General features: G+C 39.0%; 1 protein-coding gene across 6 annotated transcripts in view; it reads left to right on the top strand.

Moving 5' to 3' along the window:
• Positions 1–23,826, top strand: part of SHROOM2 (shroom family member 2) — a 244,564-nt gene extending 220,738 nt beyond the window's left edge. For 5 of the 6 annotated variants that reach the window (XM_043992672.1, XM_043992670.1, XM_043992675.1 and 2 more), the window contains 5 exons: positions 984–1,748; positions 7,880–8,431; positions 10,842–11,025; positions 17,595–17,867; positions 20,835–23,826. In XM_043992672.1, coding sequence (XP_043848607.1) covers positions 984–1,748; positions 7,880–8,431; positions 10,842–11,025; positions 17,595–17,867; positions 20,835–21,101 — 2,041 coding nt within the window. In that variant the 3' untranslated portion in view covers positions 21,102–23,826. The remainder of the gene's footprint in view (positions 1–983; positions 1,749–7,879; positions 8,432–10,841; positions 11,026–17,594; positions 17,868–20,834) is intronic. The other variant, XM_043992671.1, reaches the window with a different exon arrangement.
• The last annotated feature ends 3,772 nt before the right edge of the window (positions 23,827–27,598 follow it).

Here is a 27,598-nt window from a genome sequence, read left to right as displayed (position 1 = left end):
AAAAAGTTTTAGTTAAAACTAGAGCAACAACAACAAAAACATTAAAAAAAAAACTAGAGCAACAACAAAACAACAGACTAAATAAGTAGTTAGGCTTGGGCATAAAAAACTAAAGAGAAGTCCAGTTTTTTCTATTTTGTTGGGCTATAAGAGAACAAACAATAGGTAGCAGAAATGTCAACAGAGGCATAGTCTACTTTGGTGATTGATGATCTGATGAACATTAATTAGCTGACTCATTAGCCATGACAAACTCGGACATATGCACAAAATATGTATGTATACACACACACATATGTATATATATATATATATGTGTGTGTGTCTATATATACACATACATACATTTATATGTATATTGTACAAATGTTTCTGGTTACAAGTGTCTTTTATTCATTAAAATAGTACTCTTACTGTTTTACCTCCCTCCTCCAACTTCAGTGTATTACTAAGTTTATAGGTTCTGTCAGTAAGTTTCTTTTGCTAATTTACATATTGGGGAAGAGACTAGAAATTTTCCAAGGTAATTTTAAGTTATAGTTTTATGAAGGAACTGTTATACATTTTAATAACTAGTTTCTGATAGGTCAATAAATAATAACTCTTCAAAAACTTCTAATTTGGTTACATTTGATGCTGTTGGAATTTTATTCACAGTCATTTTAAATTAACATTCACATTTTATTCACAAAAAGTAAAAAAATGTAGAATGAATGTTTTAGGTTCTTATATAAAATTGTTGCATTGCATGACACTGTACATGTATGTATATGCATATATACTGTAGTCTGACACATAGTTTTGACTCAACACATTACATTAGGAATGGGGAGGGAAGTAGGTTTTAATCCTTTAAGTAGGTCAGAGCAGTTATTATTGGCAAGTACTTACTATCTAAAAGTTACTATCACATGCATGATAATATGTGGGAGATGATATTGAACAGAGTAGTTTGCTCATGATTATTTTACTTATGTTTTTAGGCCAGCAGATACAGAACATCGGGGAGAAAGTCCAGGAGAAAAAAGAGATCCATTGGATGAAAATCTAAGCAGCAAATCGAAATCCACCGAGCCAACTCACACTAGAGAGCCTCTAGTTTCACCACAAGAGAGCCGAGGCAGGTCTGGGACATTGCCTAGTGATTATAGATATTCAGAAGAAAACAAAAAGGAAGAGACCCAGTATCCTGACGTGCCCCCTCAAACCTGTTCTGAACTTCACGCTAAGAACGACGGTGTCAATCCCTCCTCGAAAGGCAGAGAGGAAGACTCCCGGTGGATAGATTTGACATCATTCAGCAAAAGACGGGGGCCAGCACCTCAAAGGCCGCCCCCACCCAAACGAGACGCCAGTAAATACAGACGTCAGGACTGCACCCCGTCCTCTGTTGGGAGCTCTTCTGAATACCTGCTAGAGGTACCCAGCAGGCCTGTTCAGTCTCAATCCCCTAATTCTCCTGATGTGTATGTGAATCCTTCCACCCTTCCCCAGAGCCCTTCTGCATTTGGTGAAAAGCTCAATAGCGCTCAGCCACAGGATTCTAGGCAGCCTGCTTCTGCAGAGAATGACTGTCAGCACTTAAATGAAGAAACATCAAATCTTAAGCCCGAAGCTGTTTTGTCTTCAAAATACCATCATCTTCCAAAATCTGGAATGGAATCGTCTCGGTCTCCTTCCCCTCAATTTGCTCCACAAAAACTGACTGATAAACCTCCGTTGCTAGTCCAGGATGAGAACTCAGCAAGGTAATCATATGGTGGTGATGGTAGCATTATATCATTAGGTACGCACATTACCACCTCTTTATACAACTCACAGCAGTCTTTCCCAAATCAATTCTGCCACAGGGAACACTTTTAAAACTGGGAATGGATGGACAAAACCAAAAATATAACTCCTGGGGTCCAGATCTGTGATTTTATTGATGGAGGGAACTTCTCTAGAAGAAAGAAATTCTCTCTATAATACAGATCAATACAGATCTGCAATTTCTTGACAAATTACATGTTTTCTTAGGGTCAAAGAGAATAATTTGCCCAGGATTTTGTGACCCAGGTCTTTCTGATCTGATGACATCTTTTTTGGGGGTGGCAGGGTGGGGCAATGAGGGTTAAGTGACTTGCCCAGGGTCACACAGCTAGTAAGTGTCAAGTGTCTGAGGCCAGATTTGAACTCAGGTCCTCCTGAATCCAGGGCTGGAGCTTTATCCACTGAGCCACCTAGCTGCCCACTTGATGACATCTTTTTAGCTACTATGCCATGGTTGCCTCCCTAGGATGTTAGGATATGTCATATCTCACTATATAAAAGGAGGGGAAAGAGGAGAGCTCAATCACAGAAACTTTGAGGCAAAATAGATGAAATTAAACATTTTTATACCAAAAATTGCCACATGGAATCTCTATTTGTATATTATTTCACATTTAATATTTTAGACAGGAAAATAACATCCACAAAAATTTTCTGATGGTACCTCAGTTTACTTCATATGGAACACTTGGGTTTTGCAGAACATAGTTCAGGAACATTGTATAGCTTAGAAGTCAGTTAACAAACATTTATTAAGCACTTATAAGTGCCAGGAACTGTAGTTACAAAGAGAGACAAAAACACAGTCCCTAGGCCTCAAGAACTTATATTCTAATGGGGAAAACAACATACAGATAATTTACATACGTGCAGGATACAAGTGGCAAGAACCAAGACTGAATCATTTTAGATTTTAGAAGGCTTGATATGGTGAACAAATCTATGATGTTCAAAAAACCCCAAACCAATCTTGGCAGTCCTGTCATTGCACATCTTACTAGGGTTCAAACTGAACAAAGGGGAGGGGCAGGTAGGTGACACAGTAGATATATCAAGCCCCTGGCCTAGAGTCGGGAAGGCCTGGATTCAAATTCAGCCCCAGACACTTACTAGCTATGTGATCCTGGGCAAGTCACTTAATCCTATTTGCCTTATTTTCCTCATCTGTAAAATGAGCTGGAGAAGGAAATGGCAAACCACTCCAGTATCTCTGCCAAGAAAACCCCAAATGGGGTCACGAAAAGTCAGACACAACTAAAAGTGACTGAACAACAACACAAAATTCAACAATGACTACTGTACCATATTTATATTAGGAATCATACTTAATAAGATCATTGGCTACATTAGACAAAAATGTGATGATTTAAAGTCTTGATGAGTAACTACCAGCTTCATCCAAACTAAACATTTTAGAAACATATCCTTTCTAGAGTAACCTACCCAAAGATCCAAGATAGTACCCTTCTTATTGTCAGAGCAAAGCAGAAACTTTTCTAACTCATTAGTGCAAGTGCCAAACCCCATACTGCACTTTGCAGTAAATTGATGGTGAATAAAACACCCCATTGTCAGGTAAGAAGTTTAGAAGTTCCAATTGCATGAATTAATTTCTCAAAAAAATGTCAACTAAATACTTTAAAGAATGTATCTATATAAAAAGAATATTACTTCAGAACTATAAGAAACTATGTTTTTGTTAGTGTGTGTACTTCATCAAACTATTGATCACAGTATCTACATAATAATGTCAATGATTCTTCAGAGTTATTAGGATTTTTTATTTTATTTTATTTTACTTTTGCGGGGGAATGAGTGTTAAGTGACTTGCCCAGGGTCACACAGCTAGTTAAGTGTCAAGTGTCTGAGGCCGGATTTGAACTCAAGTCCTCCTGAATCCAGGGCCAGTGCTTTATCCACTGTGCCACCTAGCTGCCCCCAGGATTTATTTATTTTTTTAATCATCACCCTGTAGCCAGTGTGGTGGTGTCTCTACTGTTCTTTACATGATAGACATATAATTAATCACCTGGCTTATAAAAATGAGAGAAATTTTATTTTATTTTCTTGAACCATTGGTCAGATTTAAAACAACTCATTTGAACCTGCCTATAAGAAAAGATACTGATCTTGTAGTATACCACTAAGTCATTGTAGGAAAGAAACATTAACAGGTAGGATTTATAGCTAGATCCTGATTAATGCAAATAATGAATTCCCCTGCTTTGGTCATATTACTCGAGTTCACACTGCACATTTCCATCGGTCTAGAACTAATTACCATGGATTATACCATAATAGCTTCAAATAGCACAACTTTACATACATGTGATCACTTCAGGGATTCATTATTTGCACTAATTGGGAACTGACTATAATATATACCAGATGCCATGATTTGTGAATGCTTGATAGAAATGATTCCTTGTTAGATTAGGTTGCAGTATTCTTAGTGGTCTGTAGTGAAGGTACATGTTGCTGTTGGCTTGTCTGAAGGATTGTGTTAAGCTAATAACAATAATAGCCTTTATTTCTTTATTTTTGGGGGGGCAGTGAGGTTTAAGTGACTTGCCCAGGATGACACAGCTAATAAGTGTCAAGTGTCTGAGGTCAGATTTGAGCTCAGGTCCTCCTGAATCCAGGGCCGGTGCTCTTATCCACTGCGCCACCTAGCTGTGCCCCCCCCCAATCTTTTTTTTTTTTTTTTTTTTGTGGGGCAGAGTTAAGTGACTTGCCCAGGGTCACACAGCTAGTAAGTGTCAAGTGTCCCAGGCCGGATTTGAACTCAGGTCCTCCCGAATCCAAGGCCGGTGCTTTATCCACTGCGCCACCTAGCTGCCTCCCCTACCTGTCTTTTAAAATGGATCTTAAAAACCTGGATTGAATACATTATTGCCGTACCTCATTTTTCAAGGTGATGCTTCTGTATGGGATTGTGACTGGTACAAAGATAGCACCAGGCAAGAGCCGTTCCATATTTTGATTCTCTTCTCCCAATTTGATTTCCTTTAAAAATATATATATATATATATATTTTTTTTTCATATATATTTTCCCCCCAATTTGATTTCTTACTGAAAGGAATATTTGAAAAACATGTCTGATGCTTCTACCATTTATCACAATCACTCCCTTTTCCAAACCATGTTTGTTTATGTAAGATTTATTCAAAGATTGATTTCTTTTTTTGAGGGAAAAATAATTCATTCCAAACTGTGCTTCATTAGTCCCTGCCTCTAAGATGGGCTGATTTTAAATCCATTTTTTAAGATTCTCAGGAAGCTCTTTTTGTCACTTCAGCATGTCCATGATCTCATCTATATGACTACTCTGTACACTCTTAGAGACCTCTGCATGTCTTCTCATGCTATTTGATTCTTGTGTGTGTCTGTGTCTGTGTGTGGGTGAACATATATTTCTTCACTAAGTCTTCCCAAAAGGAAGATATATCATGGGTTCCAGTGCATTATTAGAGCAACCTATCTATCATTCTTTTTTTTTTTTTTTTTTTTTTTTTAGCGAGGCAATTGGGGTTAAGTGACTTGCCCAGGGTCACACAGCTAGTAAGTGTTAAGTGTCTGAGGCCGGATTTGAACTCAGGTACTCCTGACTCCAGGGCCGGTGCTCTATCCACTGTGCCATCTAGCTGCTCCTATCATTCATTTTTAAGCCAAATAATAGAGGTGTTATTTAATATGAACAGATCTACTCAATACTAGCATATTAATGTAGTGTCAAAGCACATAAATTATTTAGTAGATAGATCTTTAATATCCTTTATTGTAAAATGCATATATTTTTTGTTATAAAGCAAAAATACAAAGTAGGTGTTTTTGTCACTTCAAAAATCTTAATAATTCTCATAGCTCACTCTCAGCTATGATTTGTGGGCCTTGCATTATTTACTTTCTATTTTTTTGGTTGGTAATGTAGTTGAACAGGTCTAGAAAGGCATTTGATGTTGAAGGGTTCCTGATAAGAAGGTGTGATTAGAATGAGTTGGATTGTTTGAGGATAGGGGTTAGGCTGCTGTAAGGTAAAAGGCTGTCACTTTTAAAAAACATCTGTGGTGTCTGGGAATGGATTAGATTTAGCAGAAAGCAAAAGCTTGTAGTCATTTCATGGGATCTGGAGATTTTTTTTTGCAAGGTAAGAACTAAAACAATAAAAAAAAATGAAACTTTGTATTTTGTACTTACTTTAGATTAAAGATAAATATTTATGAAAGAGAAACCATTTTCAGGACAGAAATAGAACATAAAACTTTAAATAGCCATGAAAATGAATGAATGAATAAATAAATATGTAAATAAATAGATAAATATTGCTATAAAAGATTTGAAATATTAAGAATTTATTCTAATTTCTTTGTTTTCTACATACAAGTGAAAAAAAACTTGGCATTTTCCTTCTGCCTTCCTTTATTTGGGGGTGGGGCATGAGAAAGGGGAAGGAAAGGAATATTCCTGGAGTCCAGAGAAACAAGTTCCAGGCCCAGGTCTGTCATTAGCTATTGTAAAGGTCAATTTATCTGTACCTCATTTTACAGAGCAGGAAAATGAAGGAGATAAACCTGTATGAATCCATTTTTTTCTATATTCCACATGAATTGAAATGAGGAGTGATGAGTAAGACGCTGAATTAAAAGTCTTTGACTGGATGGAATATTAGGGTTTTTTTTTCCTTTTTCTTTATCTTGTCTATCTTATTCAAGTATTCCAGGCAGTTGGGCTGAAAGGTGGAGAAAGACAAATGACTTGTATGCTCGAGGAGGGGGTGGTGATTGATGGTGGAATATATTGACACATAGCTCAAAAAAAATACTAACATCCTCAATGATTTGTTGCTAGCTAGAGAAAAGGAGGAAACTTCGGAACAAATAAATTTTGCCTTGTGGACCACACCCATACATGCAGTGAAGGAAGCTGATTGTGTCCTTTAGTCACCATTGAAAAGATGAGAAGCAGATATTTTAAATTACAGCAAAGTAGCTTCACTGGTTCTGGATGTACCAAACCCACAAAATTATGCAGTAGTTTCTCAGCTCCCTGAGCTTGAAACAAATTCTGTGCATCTGTTCCTGGTTTTTTGGTTTGTGTTTTTTTTTTTCTTTTCTTTCTTTCAGAACATGCAGGGCTCATTGTAAACTAGCAAACTGAGCTGTTGTTTATCCAGCATTTTTTGTTTTTATTTTTTTTTTAAACTTACAACTTCTCTTGTCTTGATTGAATACATCTGTATTGTTTTTCATATAAATGGCTTAGCAGCATACTGTGAGGGGATCCCAACTGTAGGCTGGCACGGATAAAACAATCCTCCTTTGAACAGACATATTTATTCTTTCTTTCTCTCTTCTCTTCTCTTCTCTTCTCTTCTCTTCTCTTCTCTTCTCTTCTCTTCTCTTCTCTTCTCTTCTCTTCTCTTCTCTTCTCTTCTCTTCTCTTCTCTTCTCTTCTCTTCTCTTCTCTTCTCTTCTCTTCTCTTCTCTTCTCTTCTCTTCTCCCCTCCCCTCCCCTCCCCTCCCCTCCCCTCCCCTCCCCTCCCCTCCCCTCCCCTCTCCTCTCCTCTCCTCTCCTCTCCTCTCCCCTCCCCCCCTCCCCTCTCCTCCCCTTCCCTTCTCTTCTCCCTTCCCTTCTCTTCTCTTCTCTTCCCATCCCTCTGTCTTTCCCTCTGTTTCTCTCTCCCCTCCTACCTCCTGCCTTCTGTAACAAATCCAGATTTTTCTACTAAGAAGCTTTTTTAAAAAACAAATTAATGTGGGCCATTTGTGAGTAGTTTAAAAGACTTTAAGTCATTTATTAGATCAGAAGCCATGGTTTGTAGGGGAATATTTGGTAGCTCTCATAGTATTATAAAAACATTAGCATGCCTGGTATGTTTGGCACAGATTTTGGAGGAGAGGGGAAACTAAAGACTAAATTTAAGTTACAGATTGTACATATAGGATAAACCTACAGGTTAGAGCAAAGGGGTAGAGGACTCTGAACTCAACTTTTGTCCTAACATATGCCCAAGTGACAGTTTGCATTTAAAAAAGCAAAAACAAGCTTAATTTTCTCTTTTTCAGAATTGAGAGGGTCATAGATAACAACACTACGGTGAAGATGGTCCCTATCAAAATTGTCCACTCTGAAAGCCATGCAGAGAAGGAGAGTCGACAGAACCTTGTAAGCACCATGGAACCTCCTGCTTTGCCCAGTGGCTTGGAAAAAGACCAAATCAAGACACTAAGCACCTCTGAGCAGTCCTACTCACGCTTCTGCGCCTATACCAGGCAGGGTGTGGAGCCTGAGGCTGAGAATAAAACCAGAGTGTCTGACTCAGAACCAACTGAAGCCTTGGGGTACAACTTGAAAGACAGCGATGTATCCACCCCAGTTGTCAGCTACATGAAGGCCAAAGAGAAGACACTGGAAGACTTGAAGTCAGAGGAACTAGCCAGGGAAATTGTAGGAAAGGATAAATCCTTGGCAGATATTCTGGATCCCAATGCAAAAATAAAAACCACCATGGACCTGATGGAGGGAATCTTCCCTAAAGATGAACATCTCTTAGAAGAGGCTCAGCAACGTAGAAAGCTGCTTCCAAAGGTCCCTTCTCCCAAAATTACAGACGAAAAGTGAGTAGAATTTCATACTTATTCTATGGCTCCCTCTGTTGATGGTACAATGTCGTCCTAAGAATTTTCCTCTGTTTTATATCTCAGGGTAACTGGGTTGGATCTTATATTGATTTTGATGAAGGCCAACATGATGGTTGGTCAGTACTGTTTGATACACCTTATTAAATTTCAGAAGTGTAGCCAGAGGCTAGCTGTCATCCTTGAGAGATGGTTGCTTTCATGTCTGGCAGAGATGTAAAGGTAAGGTGGATAGGAATGTAGAAAAATAAACACTGCCACTAATTATGCCTCAGTAGCTCAAGGCATTTGATTTATAGCAGTACTCCTGATCCTTTCTTTTTTTTTTCCCCCTATAGGTGAGTAAAGAAAACTAAGGGTTTTTAAAATGATTTTTACATAGGTGCCTTCCTTATCCAATATTAAACTTTGATTGGCTAGCAAATTGTAAATTTTAAAGCTTTCAAAATGTAAAAATCATAGTATGATCTACCTATGATTTATCTCCCCACTTGTCACTGAAAACCTGAGGCTAATTTGTCCTTTTGTGGGATGTCGGTAAAATGGAGCAGGGGGGTAAGATCCACTTAGAAAAGTTGGATGCTAGAACTTCTAAGGAGAGGTCTGGGGCTACCACTTACATATTTATTGCTATAAAAGAGGTGAAATCTTGAGGAATTTTAAGGTTGTGATTATTATGATTATTTCATTTAAAAACCCTTATGGGAAAAAAGCGCATTTATGGAGTCAAGAGAAATAAGTTCCAGTCTCAACCTGTCAAGGTTTATGAACTTGGACAAGTAATTTCTCTGAACTTCATTTGCCTGATCTGTAAAATTGGGGTGACATAAGGGCATATATGAATCTAGATTTTCTTTATTCCAAGTGGACATGAATAAATGATGAACAATGTGAAGACACAATTTGGGAACTCCCAGGCCCCACTAATATGTAAATATTTTAACAGCATTAGAAATTATTTAATAGCAACAAGTTCAGTCAGGGATTCTACAATGAATGATTTCCCTACAACCAAAGCTAACTGGGGGGTGGGGAGAGACAGACAGACAGAAACTCATATTTTTCTTGCTTTCCAACCATATTTTAGACATCAACAGTATTTGTCTTAATATGTCCTAGAATCTCCTGGTCATAGACTGTTGGTTCTAGAAGTGCTATGTGGGTTCAGGACCAGTATAGTTTAGATTCAGGAATCTAGATCATCCCAAACTCAGACTCTCACTAGCTGTATTAACTCTGGGCAAGTACTTTTACCTCTGTTTGCTTCAGTTTCCTCAACTGAAAAATGGAGGTGAGTATTAATCAATGTTTATTTGACTTTTTAGACTATACTAGGCACTGTAGTGACTATGAATTACCATGCCAGATTCTACAAACTTGTGGGAACAGGGGGCTGCTTGCCCTACAACCTATATTATCCATGGATATCATTTGCCAAGGGAATGGAAAACAAGTCACTCACTTGGATTTTCTACCAGAGATGCTTATTTTCTATTTTTCATAGGCCCATGGCTGTTTAGATCTGTTAAATTTAGATGGGATTCTTCTTTAAAAAAAAAAAATTGACACTTACTAGCTGTGTGACCCTGGACAAGTCACTTAAATCCAATTGCCTCTTCTCTCCCCCCCCCCCCCAATAAAATAAAACAAAAAAAAAAGAAAAAGATCTACAGGTACATTTGAAATAGACTAGTTCTGTTTACTAACATGTCAGCTTTCATTTTATCAGGCTTATAGTTGAAAAGGTTTTTAACTTAGCAGAACTATGGTTTTATCAGGGGTGAGTACTTGTTTTACACCTGCAGCTCAGTGGTCTTCCACGTTTTCTTAACTTTAGTGATTCTTGCCCATACCTTTTGTAAAATATTCAATACAGATCAAATCAACGCTTTGATGCCTTCCTCAAAGTTTCTGTTCACATTTGTCCCCGTCAACTCCTAGTTTTCTCAGCTCCTTTCTAACTCCAACAGACATTAGTTCTACAAGGCAAATTACTCTGGACTAGTCATTTAATTTTCCAGAATCTCAAAGTTTTCTCATATGTAAAATGAGAAGGGTTGAACTAGATAATCAAAGTTTCCTTCTAGTTCTAACAGTCTGAGATTTTATTTAAATCTAAATTATAATTTAAAAACCATCTGAAAATAGATGTTTCAGCTGTGTGCTTGACTTATTTCTCTTTAATTACTTACATTTGCAGGCTTTGATGACTGGCAGGGGGCTTTTTTTGGGGGGGGGAGCCTTTTTTTCCTTCATCTCCAGACCCATTTGTGTCTTCCCATCAAAGCCAACATTTACTGTACTTGTCATCACCCAGGGGACAGGATTGAGGGGAAACATCCATTGCACTGGTTGTCAGCTAATTAAAGTTTTGACTTTTTAAAACCAGGAAAGAAGAACAGAGCGCACCATCTGCCATCTCCCTGACAACCAATTCCACTTACTACAGTACATCTGCACCCAAGGCCGAGCTTCTGATTAAAATGAAGGACATGCAGGAGCAGCAGCAGCAACAACAGCAGATTGCAGAGGATTCTGAAGATGAGCTCGACCATGACCTGTCAGAGAAGAAGGTAGAATGGATTGAGATTCTATTGGGGGGGGGGGGGGTGACAGTAATCACCCACGCAAAAATATGAGCTCAAGGACTATGTTTTTATTTAACATCCTTGAGGTCCTGGACATTAAGCACCTTGTTTATTTGGTACAGTCAACACAGTGGTATGATGTTCACCTTGTAGGTGGTACTTTGAAGTTTAAACCTTTAACTCTTTATGGTTAGGCCACTTGAGGTTAATTCAGCCATGTTGACATTGGGTGGCATTGCCACGGGACCTCCCAGCCATCATGGAGTGATGAAAGCAGGTGCCAAATCAGTTATATTGATTTCTTAAGCTCTGGGCTTTGCTTAAAGCTGACCTGACTTCACCTCCTGGCTCCATCACGGTGTGTATTTTCCCCCCTGACTCATTTATTTTATCACACAGGCGTTTCATCTGTATTTAACATTTCATCAGAAACCTGGGCACTTGACACTTGAGTTAAATAAATAGACGCTGTTTCAGAATTTTCTTCTATAGAAAATGTAAAGAATTTAAAGAGTGGTCCAAGACAAACCCTGCCAGAACTTCCAAACAGTCTTGCTTATGTCAGTGTTATCACCCACCCTTCAGTTCCCTTAGTGATCGTACACTACCACCAAATTAGGAGACAAAGGGGCGGGATAATCTTAATGTCTAAAAATTCTTTTCATTCCGTTAGCATGGATTTGTGAACAACTCTTATGTTTCTGTTAGATTTGCTGCATGTTTAGTACTGGGCTTCAGATTTAAACATACTATGAGATTTATGATAGAAAAGTGTTGGATGTATTTAAATCAACAGACATTTGGTAAGCAGCCACTACGTTCTAGGCATGGCACTGAAAATAGTTTTTCTATTCAGGATTCCAGTTCATGAGTAGGAAAATAAAAGTAAGTTAGTTTTGTCCAAAGATAATTTCATAATTTCAGTCTTTCTGGGTCTTGTTGGTGGGGAGGGGCACAGTCTGATTTTCTTCCCTTGCATGCCTGCAAATCATATTTTCTAGTTTTCTTATATTTATGTATGAATAGTAGTTTTGTGGTGCTTTCTTGTTTGGGTCAAACAAGAGACTGTAGAACTGAAGAGCTGTAGAACTGAAGTCAAGAAGGCTTGAGTTCAAATCCAGTTGCATAACCCCAGGCAAGTAGTTTGCCTCAATTTCTTCAAATGAGGACAGTAATAGTACCTCACTCCCTGGGTGGGCTGTAAGGATAAAAATAAGATAACACATTTGTAAAGTGCTTTTCGATCCTCAAAGCATTATATAGATGCTAGATGATAATAATAATAATAACAACTGATAATGTGTTGTTGTGTTATTCCTTAGGGGAAGAAGCACACCTTGATTTAAAAGCCTTCTGAAAAGTCCTGTTCTCACTCTTCTGTCTGGCATTTAGCTATTTATCTTTTTGTTTCACTGAAGGCAAGCTGTTGAAGTGTTCTCACTTTCTATCTTATCATAAAATGACTGCAGTTCAGTAGTAAATATGTTATTAGAGACTTTCCTTCTGACATCCTCAGCCTATTGAGCAGCTAGTTTTCTGTGTAAACCTCTGTTTTCCTTCTAATAAATGTTTTTGTAATTTTACTAAAAGAGACCTATTTCAGGGGGCAGCTAGATGGCACAGTGGATAAAGCACTGGCCCTGGATTCAGGAGGACCTGAGTTCAAATCTGGCCTCAGACCCTTGACACTTACTAGCTGTGTGACCCTGGGCAAGTCACTTAGCCCTAATTGCCCCCCTCCCCCAAAGAGAGAGAGACACAGACCTATTTCATGTCACTTTGGACAGGGTTGCAGTACTTAGGTGATTGAGCAGTTATCCTTCCCTCTCTGGTTCTGAACATAAGACAATCTACGTTATCCTCCAGCTAATCGTCATATTTTACCTCTCTCATTTCTTGAACATTTGTGCAATTATTATTTAATACCCTTGTACAAAATTTGGTCCTGTAATGAAAGGAAATAAACATACCTCAACTGGGCTTATACCAAACTCAGGTTTCCAGGCAGTTTTAAGATGCCTTTTTTTGTTCCTCCTCCTTCCCTTAAAAACAAAACAAAACAAAGACAAAACCATTTATAGTTCTTATTTTGTGACCTTGATGGACATTCTAAATTTTATTCTTGACAGAGGAAGACCCTTAATCTTTATTTCTAACAAGTCAAAGCCTAGAGCTATTTTCCTTCATCAGTTTTCAGCAACATCCTCTCTCTGTCACCCCAAATCTACCACTAAATTCCAGGTTTAAGTTTAGGATCTTAAGATTTTGTGCTGCAAGGAATCTTAGAAGTTATCTGGTTCATAGGAATATGGAGTTAGAGCTGGAAGAGACCTTAGACCCCATTGAGTGCAACCCCCCATCTTTTGGGGGGTAAGGGGCAATGAAGGTTAAGTGACTTGCCCAGGATCATACAGCTGGTAAGTGTCAAGTGTCTGAGGCTGGATTTGAACTCAGGTCCTCCTGAATCCAGGGCCAGGGCTTTATCCACTGTGCCACCTAGCTGCCCCTGTTAATATCTTTTAAAATAGAAATGAGGGAAAAAAAATAAAGCAGAAATGAGGACACTGAAGAATTGTTTTCTACCAGTGGCCTAAGCAGGTCAGAATATAGTTACTGAAATATGCTCTTACCCTTGAAGTGTTTCCCCAGGCTTAGAAATGGAATGGAAAAGAGGGACAGAAATTCTCCATTCTCCTTTTCTATCATATACTTGTTACCTGAGTAATATGTTCTTGCAAAAAACAGTGCCATTCATGACTGTGCAATTTTGAATTTGATTTAAAGTGGGCTTCATTTTTTAAAAAGCAGCTTTTCTTTTAAAAGAAAAGGATAGATAAGAAACAAAGGTGCATAAGGTCTGAATGGATCATAGCATGAGAGATCCTGAAGCATTGAAATTAATGAGAGAAATGTGTAGGCATCCTGAGCAAATGAGACTTGACCTGGTCAATCTAAAGTAATTTAGAAGTTCCATGTGTATTTAGGAGCAAAAGCTCTACAGATTAATCAGTCAGTAGGAATGTATATCCTATAAAACTGCTTACCATTTTAATCTCTTTGAGTATTTCAACATACTGACAAGCCTAAGACAAATGTAACCTGACGAGGGTCGCCCTTTTACTCCCTGTGATTTTAAGTTCAGGCCTTTGATGTCAATTTTTTTTTCCTTCTCATTTGAGCTGTATGAAAAGCTGTATCTCAATTTTCTTGAAGAATTATTTATCTTCATCTTAAAAGCTATAGAGGGTCAGGAGTGTTTAGTTGGCAATATCCAAGAGCAGCTTTCATGATACTTGTTCATTCTGGTATGTTTCCCACAGAGAGAAAAGGAGTTGTTGCCTTTAATTACTTCTTCCTGTATTAATTATTAGTTCAGAGGGGCATAGAGTCCAATTTCACATATGTGGTTTATAAGGTCACTACACCTCCCACTCCTTGCTGAAATGTGGTCTGCTCTTGACCTGGACTGATTTTCAAATTCCAAACTTGAATAAAATATTGAGGGTTTTTTTTTTCTCCTCTTCATATGTGAGTTGATTTTAAAAATCCTCAGTGAATTTTGAAATTCAGATCTTTTCCTTTTTCCTTGGCTTAATTTGCATTTAGCAAAAGAGCCACATTTGTTTTCAGTCAGCGTTTCTTATATGTTTATGTAATATGCTAGAATCCAACAGCACTTCAGAGACCCAGGATGTGGTTATTGAAAGGGGGGACCATAGTCTTTTCTGATTTTCAGGTTTAAGCTAAGCAGGTGACTCACCTAGGGACTTGGAGTTATGTGGTTGCCTCCATGACTCTGCTTCCCTCCTTCCTTATAGCTATGAAATGGGAGTGCTCATCCTACTGGTAATAAGTTAGGTTAGGGTATCTTTGGCCTTTTCCAAGTGAGCTGCACTGTACACACCAGGGTACACTAGGCCTCGGTGAATGTTCATAGGTGGAAAATATCTTGGTCATCAGAAAATATATAACATCAGCCAGAGAAACAAGGTAAAGACAGATCTGAAAGTGCCCAGGGTGTTGATGTTTTACCATGGATTGCTGCATCAATTTGTAAATAGCAATTTAATCATGTTACTTCAGTGTAAGGTGGGTTTTTTTCCCCCTTCTATCATGGTTTTGTATTGTTAGGGGCTAAAATTCTAGCTAGTCTGTCTACAATATCTAATGAGTGGTTGCCAATAAATTATAAGCTTTAGCAAGAGTTAGACTTTTAAGCGTTTATTAAGGAGAATAAGAATTTGGTAAAGAGAGAGAGAATGGCCTACATTCATCTATCTATTAAAGGGACAGTACATTTCTAGCTCCCTTCTCCACCACAGTCCACAGGAAAGAGCCCGAGTCAGAGTGCCAGGCTCCCCCTTCTCCCTCCCACAAGCAAGCGTCACTTCCTGACACCAAAGAAAAGACTCATGGTCTTGCCCTTAGAGACCTTCACCTCATGGCAGAGCATTTCTACAGTGAGTCTCCAGCAGGTGGCGTCATTCCAATTGTTACCATATCCAGGATTTAACAGAAAAAAAAATCTTAAATATTACTTTAAAACTGAATGTTAGAAGTGATTTCATTAATCTTCCAAGTTCATTCAAATCCTTCTTTTAGTCTTTACTTTTCTCTGTTTGTAAGAAACTTTAATAATGGGATTAATACTTCAATGGATAGTTTGGTTTCATTGATGTGGGTACTTCCTCCAATTGTCTTGCTCCATGTATCCCTTGTCTTTGTCCTCCCATAAGTCAGCCACAAGAGATCCACCCATTAAATAAAGAAAAACAATAGGATTACCAGGTTTAAATAACTTTTATTCAGATGTTATGTTTCATTTGGAAGCCTTAAAAGTACTCAACAAAAATAATTCATGAGGTCTCCATGTTCTTGTAAAAAAAGAGTTAAAATAATAATAGCTAATGTTTTTATAACATCTAAAGGTTTACAAAGTACTTTCCGTTCATTATATTATTTGAGCCTTACAACAAACGTATGAGGTAGGTTTTATAGTTATTATTATCCTCATAGGGAAGCATATTAGAAATAGTAAGCAAATTGCCCATGGTCACAAAGCTAAGTTTCAGAGGTAGGATTCAAAACTGGGTCTTTACTGACTCCAAGAGTAGCATTTTTTCCACTATACCACATTGTCACTAATTAAAAGTAGATGCTAAAAACAAAAAACAAAACAAACAAACAAAAAAAGTAGATGCTGCTGTCTTCAAACGTTATGACTTTTCGTAATCATAAAAAGGTATCGACTCAACTAGAATAGATGATATGGCCACCAGGTAGTATAGTAGATGAATTACTGAATTTGGTGTCAGGAAGACCTGAGTTCAATTCCTCCCACTAAATATATGACCCTGGCAAGTCACTACTTTTCTTAGCCTCCATTTTCTCATCTGTAAAATGGGACTAATAATAATGAACTAAATGGGGCAGCTAGGTGTCGCAGTGAATAGAGCACCGGCCCTAGGGTCAACAGGACCTGTTTTTTAAATTCAGCCTCAGACACTTGACACTTACTGGCTGTGTGGCCCTGGGCAAGTCACTTATCCCCAATTGCCTTCTCTTCCCACCCCCCCACCCCCCAAAAATATTATTAAGAATCAATGAAGGGACAGCTAGGTGGCGCAGTAGAGCACCGGCCCTGGAATCAGGAGGACCTGAGTTCAAATCCGGCTTCAGACACATGACACTTACTAGCTGTGTGACCCTGGGCAAGTCACTTAACCCCAATTGCCTCACCCCCCCCCCCAAAAAAAAAGAAGAATCAATGAAATACCATTCCTAAAATGCATTAGTGATCTTAAAGTGGCAAAGAAATGCTAGCTAGTTTAGTAGTGCTACTAGTAATAGTGGCAGTAGAATTTTAACTTCTGTTTTCTGTCTTTCCCATAATCTTATCTTTTTAAGATTTATTTTAAGGGGCAGCTAGGTGGCACAGTGGTTAGATCACCAGCCCTGGATTCAGGAGGACCTGAATTCAAATCCAGCCTCAGACACTTAACAATTACTAGCTGTGTGACCCTGGGCAAGTCACTTAATCCCAATTGCCTCACCCCCCCCCCCAAAAAAAAAGGAGATTTATTTTTTTTAATTTTTTTTTTGCGGGGAAATTGGGGTTAAGTGACTTGCCCAGGGTCACACAGCTAGTACGTGTCTGAGGCCGGATTTGAACTCAGGTACTCCTGAATCCAGGGCCAGTGCTTTATCCACTGTGCCACCTAGCCGCCCCCTGAGATTTATTTTAAAAAGGTAAACTTCAGCCTGCTCACAGATTCTATTTTGTTTTGTTTGTTTTTGTTTTTGTTTTTGTTTTTGTGGGGCAATGAGAGTTAAGTGACTTGCCCAGGGTCACACAGCCAGTAAGTGTCAAGTGTCTGAGGCCGGATTTGAACTCAGGAACTCCTGAATCCAGGGCTGGTGCTTTATCCACTGTACCACCTAGCCGCCCCTTCTATTTTATTTTGAATTAATGAAGCTTTGTAGCTGAGGTTAATGTTTTCGTCTTTTTGGAAGAGTGAGTTAAAGATATTTTGTGCATTCTTGCCTCTCCACAGCAGGAGCTCATTGACAGCATCAGCCGAAAGCTGAAGGTGCTACGGGAAGCCCGGGAGACACTCCTAGAGGATATCCAAAATAACAATGCTCTAGGGGATGAGGTGGAAGCCATCGTGAAAGATGTCTGCAAACCAAATGAATTTGACAAGTTCAGGATGTTCATTGGAGACCTTGACAAAGTGGTCAATCTCCTGTTGTCCTTGTCTGGAAGACTAGCCCGGGTGGAAAATGCCCTGAATAACTTGGATGAAAATACATCACCTGAGGAACAGGTAATTTAAACACATGCACACAGACACCTGCCTAGCTCCCCTGAGAATACCTACATGCCTGCCCATCCTCCACTGATGCTGCATCTGATGCCTTTTCTCATGACGCAGACTTGTCATTGAGGGCCATACCAACAGACTCTAAGATCTGGAAGGTCTTAGTTTGATAGTTTAACGGACCTCACAGTGGATTGATTCTATGGCTGTCATCTGAGGGGGCTAGTCTGGCTGCATTCAAAGAGTTTCATCACCAAAAGTTGTTCTACCAGGTGATGATGGGTGGGTTTTTGTGCAGTGTGTGTGTGTGTGTGTGTGTGTGTGTGTGTGTGTGTTTTTGTGGGGGAGGCTTGGGTCATAACAACCAAGATAACATCTATCAAGCCATGGGGGTGGGTGGGTGGTGGGGAGGAGTCCATTGGTGCAAAAAATACCCACATCTAGATCTTTAGATATATTAAAGTAGTCATGATAACTCAAATTTATATCAATTTGAATTTGTATAAATTTATAGAAATTCACTACATTGGTGAAGGAATAACGACATCTAGATCTTTAGAAATATTAAAGGAATCATAATAACATAAATTTAGATTTATATAAATGTATATGCATTCACTTATGTCAGTAAAGGAAATAACCCCCATTTAGAGCTTTAGAAATTTTGAATAGTAACAAGTCAAACACGTAAATGTGCAAAGATTTGTTTATAATTTTAATTAATTAATTAATTTTTTGTGGGGCAATGGGGGTTAAGTGACTTGCCCAGGGTCACACAGCTAGTAAGTGTCAAGTGTCTGAGGCCAGATTTGAACTCGGGTACTCCTGAATCCAGGGCCAGTGCTTTATCCACTGTGCCACCTAGCCGCCCCATGTGTAAAGATTTTATGAAGCACTTTCCTTGGTGTCCATAGGAATTAGGTACATTTCACAGATGAAGAAGCTCAGGAGAGGTTAAGTGTTGTTCCCATGGTCACACAGCTATTAGGCATCAAAGATGGGACTGAAACCTAGGCCTTCTCTCAAGTCACATGGTCTTTCTGTTACATACATTCCTCATTACAGATGGGAGGAAGGCAGAGTGAGAATACCTTTTCTTCTTCAGGTTATTTGCATACTTTCTTAGGAACATCATAAATATATATAATGTCATGGGATCAGAGGATTTAGAGGTTATCTCATCCATTCTCATTTTTCAACTATAAAAAAAACTCCAAAACCAAAAAATTGTCTATCATTTGTCCAACAAGCATTTTTATTAAGCCTTTACTATATATATGCGAGGCATTGCACTAGGCACTGGGGAGGGATACAAAAACAAAAATGAATACAGCTTTAGCCCTCAAGGTGCTCACATTTTTTTTTTTTTTTTTTTTGGCTTCTCCTCCAGGACCAGTGTGTTCTGTGGGGATTGTTTTTTTTATTATTTTTTTTTTTTTAGTGAGGCAATTGGGGTTAAGTGACTTGCCCAGGGTCACACAGCTAGTAAGTGTTAAGTGTCTGAGGCTGGATTTGAACTCAGGTACTCCTGACTCCAGGGCCGGTGCTCTATCCACTGCGCCATCTAGCTGCCCCAAGGTGCTCACATTTTATCAGGAAATATGCATCTATATGTGCATCTAATGCATACACAAAAATCTGTATAACATGAATTTTTTTTCTTTTTTGGAGGGAGAGCAGCACCATTACTTGTTGGGGGAGATTAGGAAAGGTTTATGTAGCAGGTGACATTTTAGCTGAACTTTAAAAAAAAAAGTAAGGATTTTAGTGGGGGTAAGGAAAGAGTACGTTTCAGGCACTTGATCAAAGCTAGTGCAAAGACACAGAAAGGGCGGTGGAGTGTTGTGAGGAACCACAAGGAGGCAGATTTTTTTCTGTACAAATGCCTAAAGAGGGGCAGCTAGGTGGTGCAGTGGATAGAGCATCAGCCCTGGAGTCAGGAGTACCTGAGTTCAAATCCGGCCTCAGATACTTAACACTTACTAACTGTGTGACCCTGGGCAAATCACTTAACCCCAATTGCCTCACTCAAACAAACAAAACAAAAACAAATGCCTAAAGAGCGTCTTCCTTTCCAAGTGATAGTAATTATTTTTTCTATAAGGCAAATATTGCGGGGGCAGCTAGGTAGCACAGTGGATAGAGCACCGGCCCTGGAGTCAGGAATACCTGGGTTCAAATCCGGCCTCAGACACTTAACACTTACTAGCTGTGTGACCCTGGGCAAGTCACTTAACCCCAATTGCCTCACTAAAAAAAAAAAAAATATTGTGAGAGAAAATATGATGTAATAGAGAGCTGGTCTGGGAGCCAGGAAGACCCAAGTTCAAATCCTGACTCTGACACATTCTGGCTTTGTGATCCTATACAAGTCCCCTTTTTTTTTTTTTTTTTTTTTTTGCGGGGCAATTGGGGTTAAGTGACTTGCCCAGGGTCACACAGCTAGTAAGTGTTAAGTGTCTGAGGCCGGATTTGAACTCAGGTACTCCTGACTCCAGGACCGGTGCTCTATCCACTGTGCCATCTAGCTGCCCGTACAAGTCCCTTTTTTAAGATTGTAGGTTTCAGAGACCATGCCAGACTGTATTGGTAGAGAGTTTCCTCATTCAAACATTCTTTGTACCAATGAAATCATAAAACCAGTCCCTATCCCCATGCATAGTAACATCATTCCTTTCAAATCTATTAAAACAAATTGTTTACTGGACATTGGCAGAAGAAATTTCATCATCTAGGGGTTCCCCAAAATAATGAAATTTCAGATCCCTCAAGTAAATAGTAGCAATCAGAAGTCAAAATTGGTGGGGCAGGGATGAAGAGCAGGGAGAGGGGAGACAAAACAAAAAGACACGGCCAATGGAGGAGATGACAGTAACAATTGTGGGAACTCTCCTCCTCCAGCTTTGCCTATTGCCACTTCCCTTATTCATCTCGATGCCTACTCCTTAAATACTGTGGTTTCTTTTCCTCTAGCGAACGCTCCTTGAGAAGCAAAAACTGCTCACGCGCCAGCATGAAGATGCAAAAGAGCTCAAAGAAAACCTGGACCGCCGGGAGCGCATCGTTTTTGACATTCTGGCCAGCTACCTGAGCGGGGAAAGCCTGGCTGACTATGAGCACTTCGTGAAGATGAAGTCAGCCCTCATCATTGAGCAGCGGGAACTAGAAGATAAAATCAAGCTGGGTGAGGAGCAGCTGAAGTGTTTGACTGAGAGCCTCCCACCCGAACGGGTCAAGTAAGAGGAGAAATGTCCTGCTGGAGGGCTGGAGCAGGAGTTTTCAGGCCCAGTTTCTGAGCGTGCAAAGTTGGGGGAGGAACCCAGCTTATATTTATGCCCTGTGGAAAGAGTCCTAAATACATTTATAGAGAGAGCAGAATTGCTATCTTACAAGAGCAATAACTTCCTCATTTGTTTCGTTTGGATGATGTATTTAATTTGTTTTAGTTTGTTCTCATTGCTGAGCTCAATGGCTCATCTTATGCTTCCTTCTTTAGAAATGACTGCAAATGAAACTAGAAAAGTTTAAGCTTCAAATTCAGTGTGTTGTGAAGTCTATTCCAGTAGTGCATGCAGATAATTTTTTTTAATGAAATAGCTACTGTTTCTCCTGTCTTCAGATGCTGTACGGATTGTTGATGAACCCAACTTTAATGAGTATGTGGACAGCGTGCAGCCTTATAAGGAAATGAGACATATCAGGGGGAGAAAACTCTGGTGTAGACCTCTAATAATTCATCCAGGGAGCAGGGCTGCATTTTCATATCTGTTCCACCTCATTTAACTTTATAAGCATTAACTTATCATATCATATAATGATGTTATCTGGTCCTAGCAGATGATAATAATTTATTAACACTTTGGAAAGGTGAATGGTTTGTTAGTGGTTTAGAACCAGTTGTGAAATTGATTCCCTAAACTGTTGGCTCAGGCCTCCTGAGAATGAAATACCACTTAAGGAAATAGTGTGCATGCCTTCTCTCCTTGCCACTGCCATGCCCCTCCATCCCCCCCCAACCCCATCCAAATGATGTTTCCTTGAAGACTAAGTTCATTACTTTTTAAAATGTCCCGTCCCCGAAGTAGCGTGGCCATTAGGGTTAACGAGTTGGTGTTTCACCAGAACATCTTAATATAGTCTGTATTTTCTTTTCCCCTACACCACAGTCGTTTTGTGTGCATAGTCACTAAAATAATGACACTCAATGCTGCTTACCTCCTTTGATATGCTTAAATGGGTCACCAAAGCTTTTTGGGGACACATTTCATTCCATTGTTTGTCTCACCCTACTTTTAGCAACCACCCAAAATGTATAATTGCTGTTCAAAATCTTTTCATAACTGTTTTCTAAAAGTTTGTATCCTTTTTTTACTCACTGAAAAACAAAATTCCAACATAAGAAAAGGCTGTTGTCATGTTTCCAGTAGCCTAGTTATTTTCACAGAAGATAATTTTAAAGTGATGTGCTTCCACAAAAATCATTTTCTAGTTCAATGTACATTTCAAGGCAAGAGGAACCTTGTACAACTTCATATTTTAGATTATAATGGGACGATTGTTAAAGGATCATTTTAATACTTTTTTAATTGTTCTATTTCTACAGAATGTTTTCCCAATTAGGTAGGCCAACCTTCCTTTCAGCATCCATCAGAAGAACTGCACATACACACCCACTCTCACACACACACACACACAAACTTTTAAAAGAACAGTGACAAAACACACTAAATTAGCTGATACGGAAATCAGTTCTTAACACAACTTCAACATCTATACTTCTTTCTTTTGTCAATTTTAATGTGTAACTTCCCAAAGTATGAAGTTACCAACGAGGAGATTTTTTTTTTTTTACAGTGTCAGAGGAAAATACACACACATACGTAATATGTACACACATACATATGTATATACATAAATATGTACAAACCGAAATAGTTGCACACATATATGAGCAGGCAGTCTGCATCATTGGAGGAACCTTCCAAATTGATGAGATCATAGATCCATATGAGTACACGCATACACATATACATGTGCGTATCCATATAGAAGCCAGTCTTTCTACTGTAACGTAGATCATTTTTTCAAAGTTTTTATTCCTATTAAGTTAAACTCCTTCTTCAGTTTGAAAGCCCTTATACTTCTAATGAAGTAATCTCCCTTCTGCCCAGAAGTCATTTGCTGCTATAACAAGTAATGTCAGGGCAAATGATATATTTTGTCCTTGATTGCCACCTCTTCCAATTGTAGCTAAGCTAACTTAAAGAATTTCAGTGTGCTTTTAAAAAAAAAATTAGACAAAGATAGGACGTTCTCCCTTTTATCTGTAATTCCCTGTCCCCTTGCCTGTCCCCTACCCTTTGAGGAAATTCAGTGTACTGAGCATGTTGCTGATTTTGTTACTGAAAGATCCATGATTTTATCACCTTTCGGTGATGCCGAGTACAGTATAGTATTGTGATTGTTTTGATGATAAATGTATGTGTAATGTGAATAATATAATTTGTGTCTGTATCTAATGCTTTGATTTAGGTGTTTCTCTCACACATAGCAATACCGAGTGCTCTCCTGTCGTCTGGCGAAGCAGCATCTTGTTCATCACTGCCCCAACCCATTTCCTGTTTTACCTCTTCTTAAATGTTTGGTTAGAAGGGACCCAAAGATTCTTGTGTCTCCATGTACATAAGTTTGTAAATAGCTATATTATTGCTTAAGAAAAATCTGGTGCTAATGTTTTGCCTCTGGCATTTCTTAGGTGATGGCTAATTCTTCACCTTATGTTATAGCTCCATTGTAGACTTCATTGTATAGTGAGATTTCCGTCCTGGTTCCTGGCTGCAGCTTGGATTCTGCAGTCTTTAGTGGAAAAAATGTGTACAGATTTCATGCTTGACACTTAACACTTACCTATTGGCAAATTACACTGCTTGACTTAAAGGAAATAAATAGTGTCTATTTCAATGTATCGCATGCTTGTCAGTGATTTGTTATGCAAAGACCCAGAATTCTTTTGGTCTGATTTAGTGATGCAGAGTACAATCTCTCCACATCTCAGTTAAATGGTTTTGTGAATGGCAAGAGCCAACCTTCAGGTGATAAACAACAAAGTTAGCCATGCTTCCCTTATGATAAACACACCGCTTTGTTGATAGGGATAGATTCAAAGACTTTTTAGCTTTGTAGGAACTGACAGCATCAATAGTCTACTGTCAGTCTTTTAAAACCACAGCTATCTCCCTGCCACAGTGAAGAAATAGATCATCAGAACAGAGCTATATAGCTGGCACCTCCTCATTTTACACATAAGGAGACCAGGGAGGTTAGAATTTGAACCCAAGACCAAACTAGAGTCCTTTGATTTATCTGCTTCAAACGTGAAAATCTAAATATTTTTATATCCTGCATTTCTTAGGTAACTTAAAAAAAAAAAAGGTGTATTTACTCAAGTCCAGCCAATCTAAACTCAGGTAAAATTCAAGGTTATACTTAAGACTTATTTGTATTTCATACAACTTTAGGCCCAGAGAGAATGTCATCCTTGAGTCTGAAGCTATGTAAAATGAGTGTGTTAAGATGATTGGAAAGCCTTCTGATACACAAGCAGATCAAATTATTAAATTCTTAGCTCATAGCCTCATCATAATATTGTCCATTTTAGCATGGAATTTGTTAAAAAAGGTAGCATGGGAAGTATATGGAGGGAGGTAAGGGCATGTTCTAGCACTACTGGGCCTTATCCAAAGGAGTTTAATATATTTTGTCTATCTATCTATCTCCTAGGTTACACACAACTTGTTTACATGTTTTCCATTAGCCTGGTTTTTTTGAGTTTTGTTTTGTTTTGGTTTTGTTTGTTTGTTTTCCCTTTCTTTCTGTCCTCAGTGCTTTACTATGTGCAATGCCTGGCTATGTGCCTGCTATGTTTAGGCATTTAGTAGATGTCAGTTGACTGATGTTTAGTTTGTTACTGATGATTTTAACTTGGGTATCCATATTACATGAACTACTGTAACCACCTGCTTTTTATTCTCCACAAACCAGGGGAATGCACAGAGTCAAGTATCAGAAGGGCAAGATCTCCCCCTTCTTTTGTCTTTCTTTGCCATCAACACATTTTGAAGGAAGGAAGGAAAGGAGGGAGGCTAGCTTATTAAGAGCCTATTAAATGCAGAAACTACATTAAGTGCTTTACAAATATTCACCTACTTGGTACTCATAACAACCCAGGAAGGATGCTATTACTAACACACACACACACACACACACACACACACACACACACTCCAATTTTACAGTTGTAGAAGCTAAGACAAGCAGGGTTTAGACAGCTAATAAGTGTCATAGATCAAATTTGAACTTGGGTCTTTCTGACCCCCAAGTCTACAGTTCTACCCACTGGGCACCTAAATGCCTTGAAGATAATAATAGCTAGCACTTATCATTTTCAGGTATGCAAGGCACTTTATAAATATTATTTCAATTCATCCTTCCAATAACTGTTGGAGATATGTGCTATTATTATCCCCATTTTATAGATGAGGAAACTGAGGCAGACAGAAGTTAAGTGACTTGCCCAGGGTCATATAGATAGTAAGTATCTGAGGCTACATTTGAGCTCAGGGCTTTCCTGACTCCCACATCCAAAGCTGTATCCACTACGTCACCTAATTGATACATAAGGCTACAAAGACTAACCAAGGCTATTATAAATTGGCATGATTCTTAAATTTTTTTGTACTTAAATGAAGCAACCCAATACTTGTGTATATAAAGGAAGGAACTTCTTTAGTTCAGTTGTTTCAGTTTCGTCCAGCTCTTTGTGATCCCAATTTGGAATTTTCTTGGCAAAGATACTGGAGTGGTTTGCCATTTACTTCTCTAGCTCATTTTACAGGTGAGAAAACTGAGTCAAACAGGGTTAAGTGACTTGCCCAGGGTCGTCCAGCTAGTAAGTGTCTGAGGCTATATTTAAACTCAGGTCTTCCTGACTCTAGGCCCTGTACTATATTCTACTATACCACCTAGCTACCCTTAAGGCACACAATGCTGTTGCCTCTCTTGACTTGGGTTATCTTGCAACTACCTACAGTTATCCCTGTTGGAAGATTCAAAAGTAGCAAGAAGCCCCTCAGTAGAGATGGGGTAGACTGAGGGTGCATAATATTACATCAGATTTGTTTTGCTCCTTGGTACAGTGGATAGAGTACTGGGCATGGAGTCAAGAAGAACTGAATTCATCCTGTTTCAAAAATTACTGGTTGTGCGACCCTGGGCCAGTCATTTAACACCTTTGTATATCAGCTTCCACAACTATAAAATGGGGATCATTAGTGTCTACCTCATAGGGTTGTTTGAGGATCAATTGCTCTTTGTAAAGCGCTTATTACAGTGCCTGCCTGGCACAAAGTAGGCTCTCAATCAATTCTTATTCCATTCCATTCCCCACTTTGTGACAAGAAGATTTTGGTGGGAAGGGAGGTATGAGTCAAGATAATGGAATGTGGTAGATGAGGGGGTTTAGCAGATACTCAGGGGCCCACCTGGAGATTGATCTAAACTGATTGAATTGGGTGAGAGCTACTGACTGCTGACTGGCTTATTTCCAGTTAACTAGATTGTAAGCACATCTGGCTGGTACTTAAGAGGGTATTGTTCTCAGAAGCTTAAAAACTTTGAATTTTACCTCAAGACCACCTTTGGGTCCAGTGAACCAATGAATTTGAATGATGTTAGCCAATCAGCTTGAAGAACCTCCCATTTCTGGGAGGAGGACATGAAGGAGGAAGTGAACGCTGGCGGAGAACTTCTTCCTCTTTGGCTGGAGAGATTGGTGTGGTGGCAGGACTTCACAAGGGCGTTTAGGAAGACTAGGATTTACATGCTATAAGAAATCTGTTCTCAGTCTTTCTCTTTTTACTATCTTATATCTTTTAATAAACCCTTAAAAGCCTAAACTCTTGGTGAATTTATCAGTGATTTTAGCCAGTTTCCCCCCAAAACTGGGGGGGGACAGATTAGAACCCACATTTAGAATTTTAAAACAACACAGGTATAATAACCCAAAGACATTTTTTTTTAAAGGAGGGATAAAGAAAATTATCTGGGGTGCAGAAAAAGTAGGCAGTTAGGTTAAGAGAGCTTGGAGCACTTAAACTAATAAGAGAGAATCTGGACCTGCTCATTCGTGCCTAAAACAAGCAGAGTAAAGATGGCCCCTTTAGAAAAGCAGCTGTTATTATTAGTCCTATTCTTCACTAAGGAACTAAGTATCAAGCACTAATAGCTACTACTAAAAGCAAGCATATTAAGGAGTGGGGGAAAGGTGTGCCAGGCAAAGAGGTTCTCCATCTACAATGAATTCTCTCCTACTCTGATCTTTAAATTTTCATCTCTTTTATAGAACTAGAGTATTAGACCTGGTAGCATCTCAGGCAGCACAGAGAACACACAGAGAAAGAAGGAAGGAAACAAGCATTTCTTAAATACCAGGCACTATACCAAGCCCTCTGCAAATACCTCTTTTTTTTTTTTTTGGTGAGGCAATTAGGGTTAAGTGACTTGCCCAGGGTCACGCAGCTAGTAAGTGTCAAGCGTCTGAGGCCAGATTTGAACTCAGGTCCTCCTGACTCCAAGGCCAGTGCTCCATCCCCTGTGCCACCTAGCTGCCCCCAAATATCTCTTTTGATCCTTAAAACTACCCGGGGGGGGCAGCTAGGTGGCACAGGGGATGGCGCACT

This window comes from Dromiciops gliroides, chromosome 3, assembly GCF_019393635.1.
Source record: "Dromiciops gliroides isolate mDroGli1 chromosome 3, mDroGli1.pri, whole genome shotgun sequence".
In the NCBI taxonomy this organism is placed as follows: Eukaryota; Metazoa; Chordata; class Mammalia; order Microbiotheria; family Microbiotheriidae; genus Dromiciops; species Dromiciops gliroides.
Note: the sequence above shows the minus strand (reverse complement) of the source record. Positions and strands in the feature narration are given on the sequence as shown.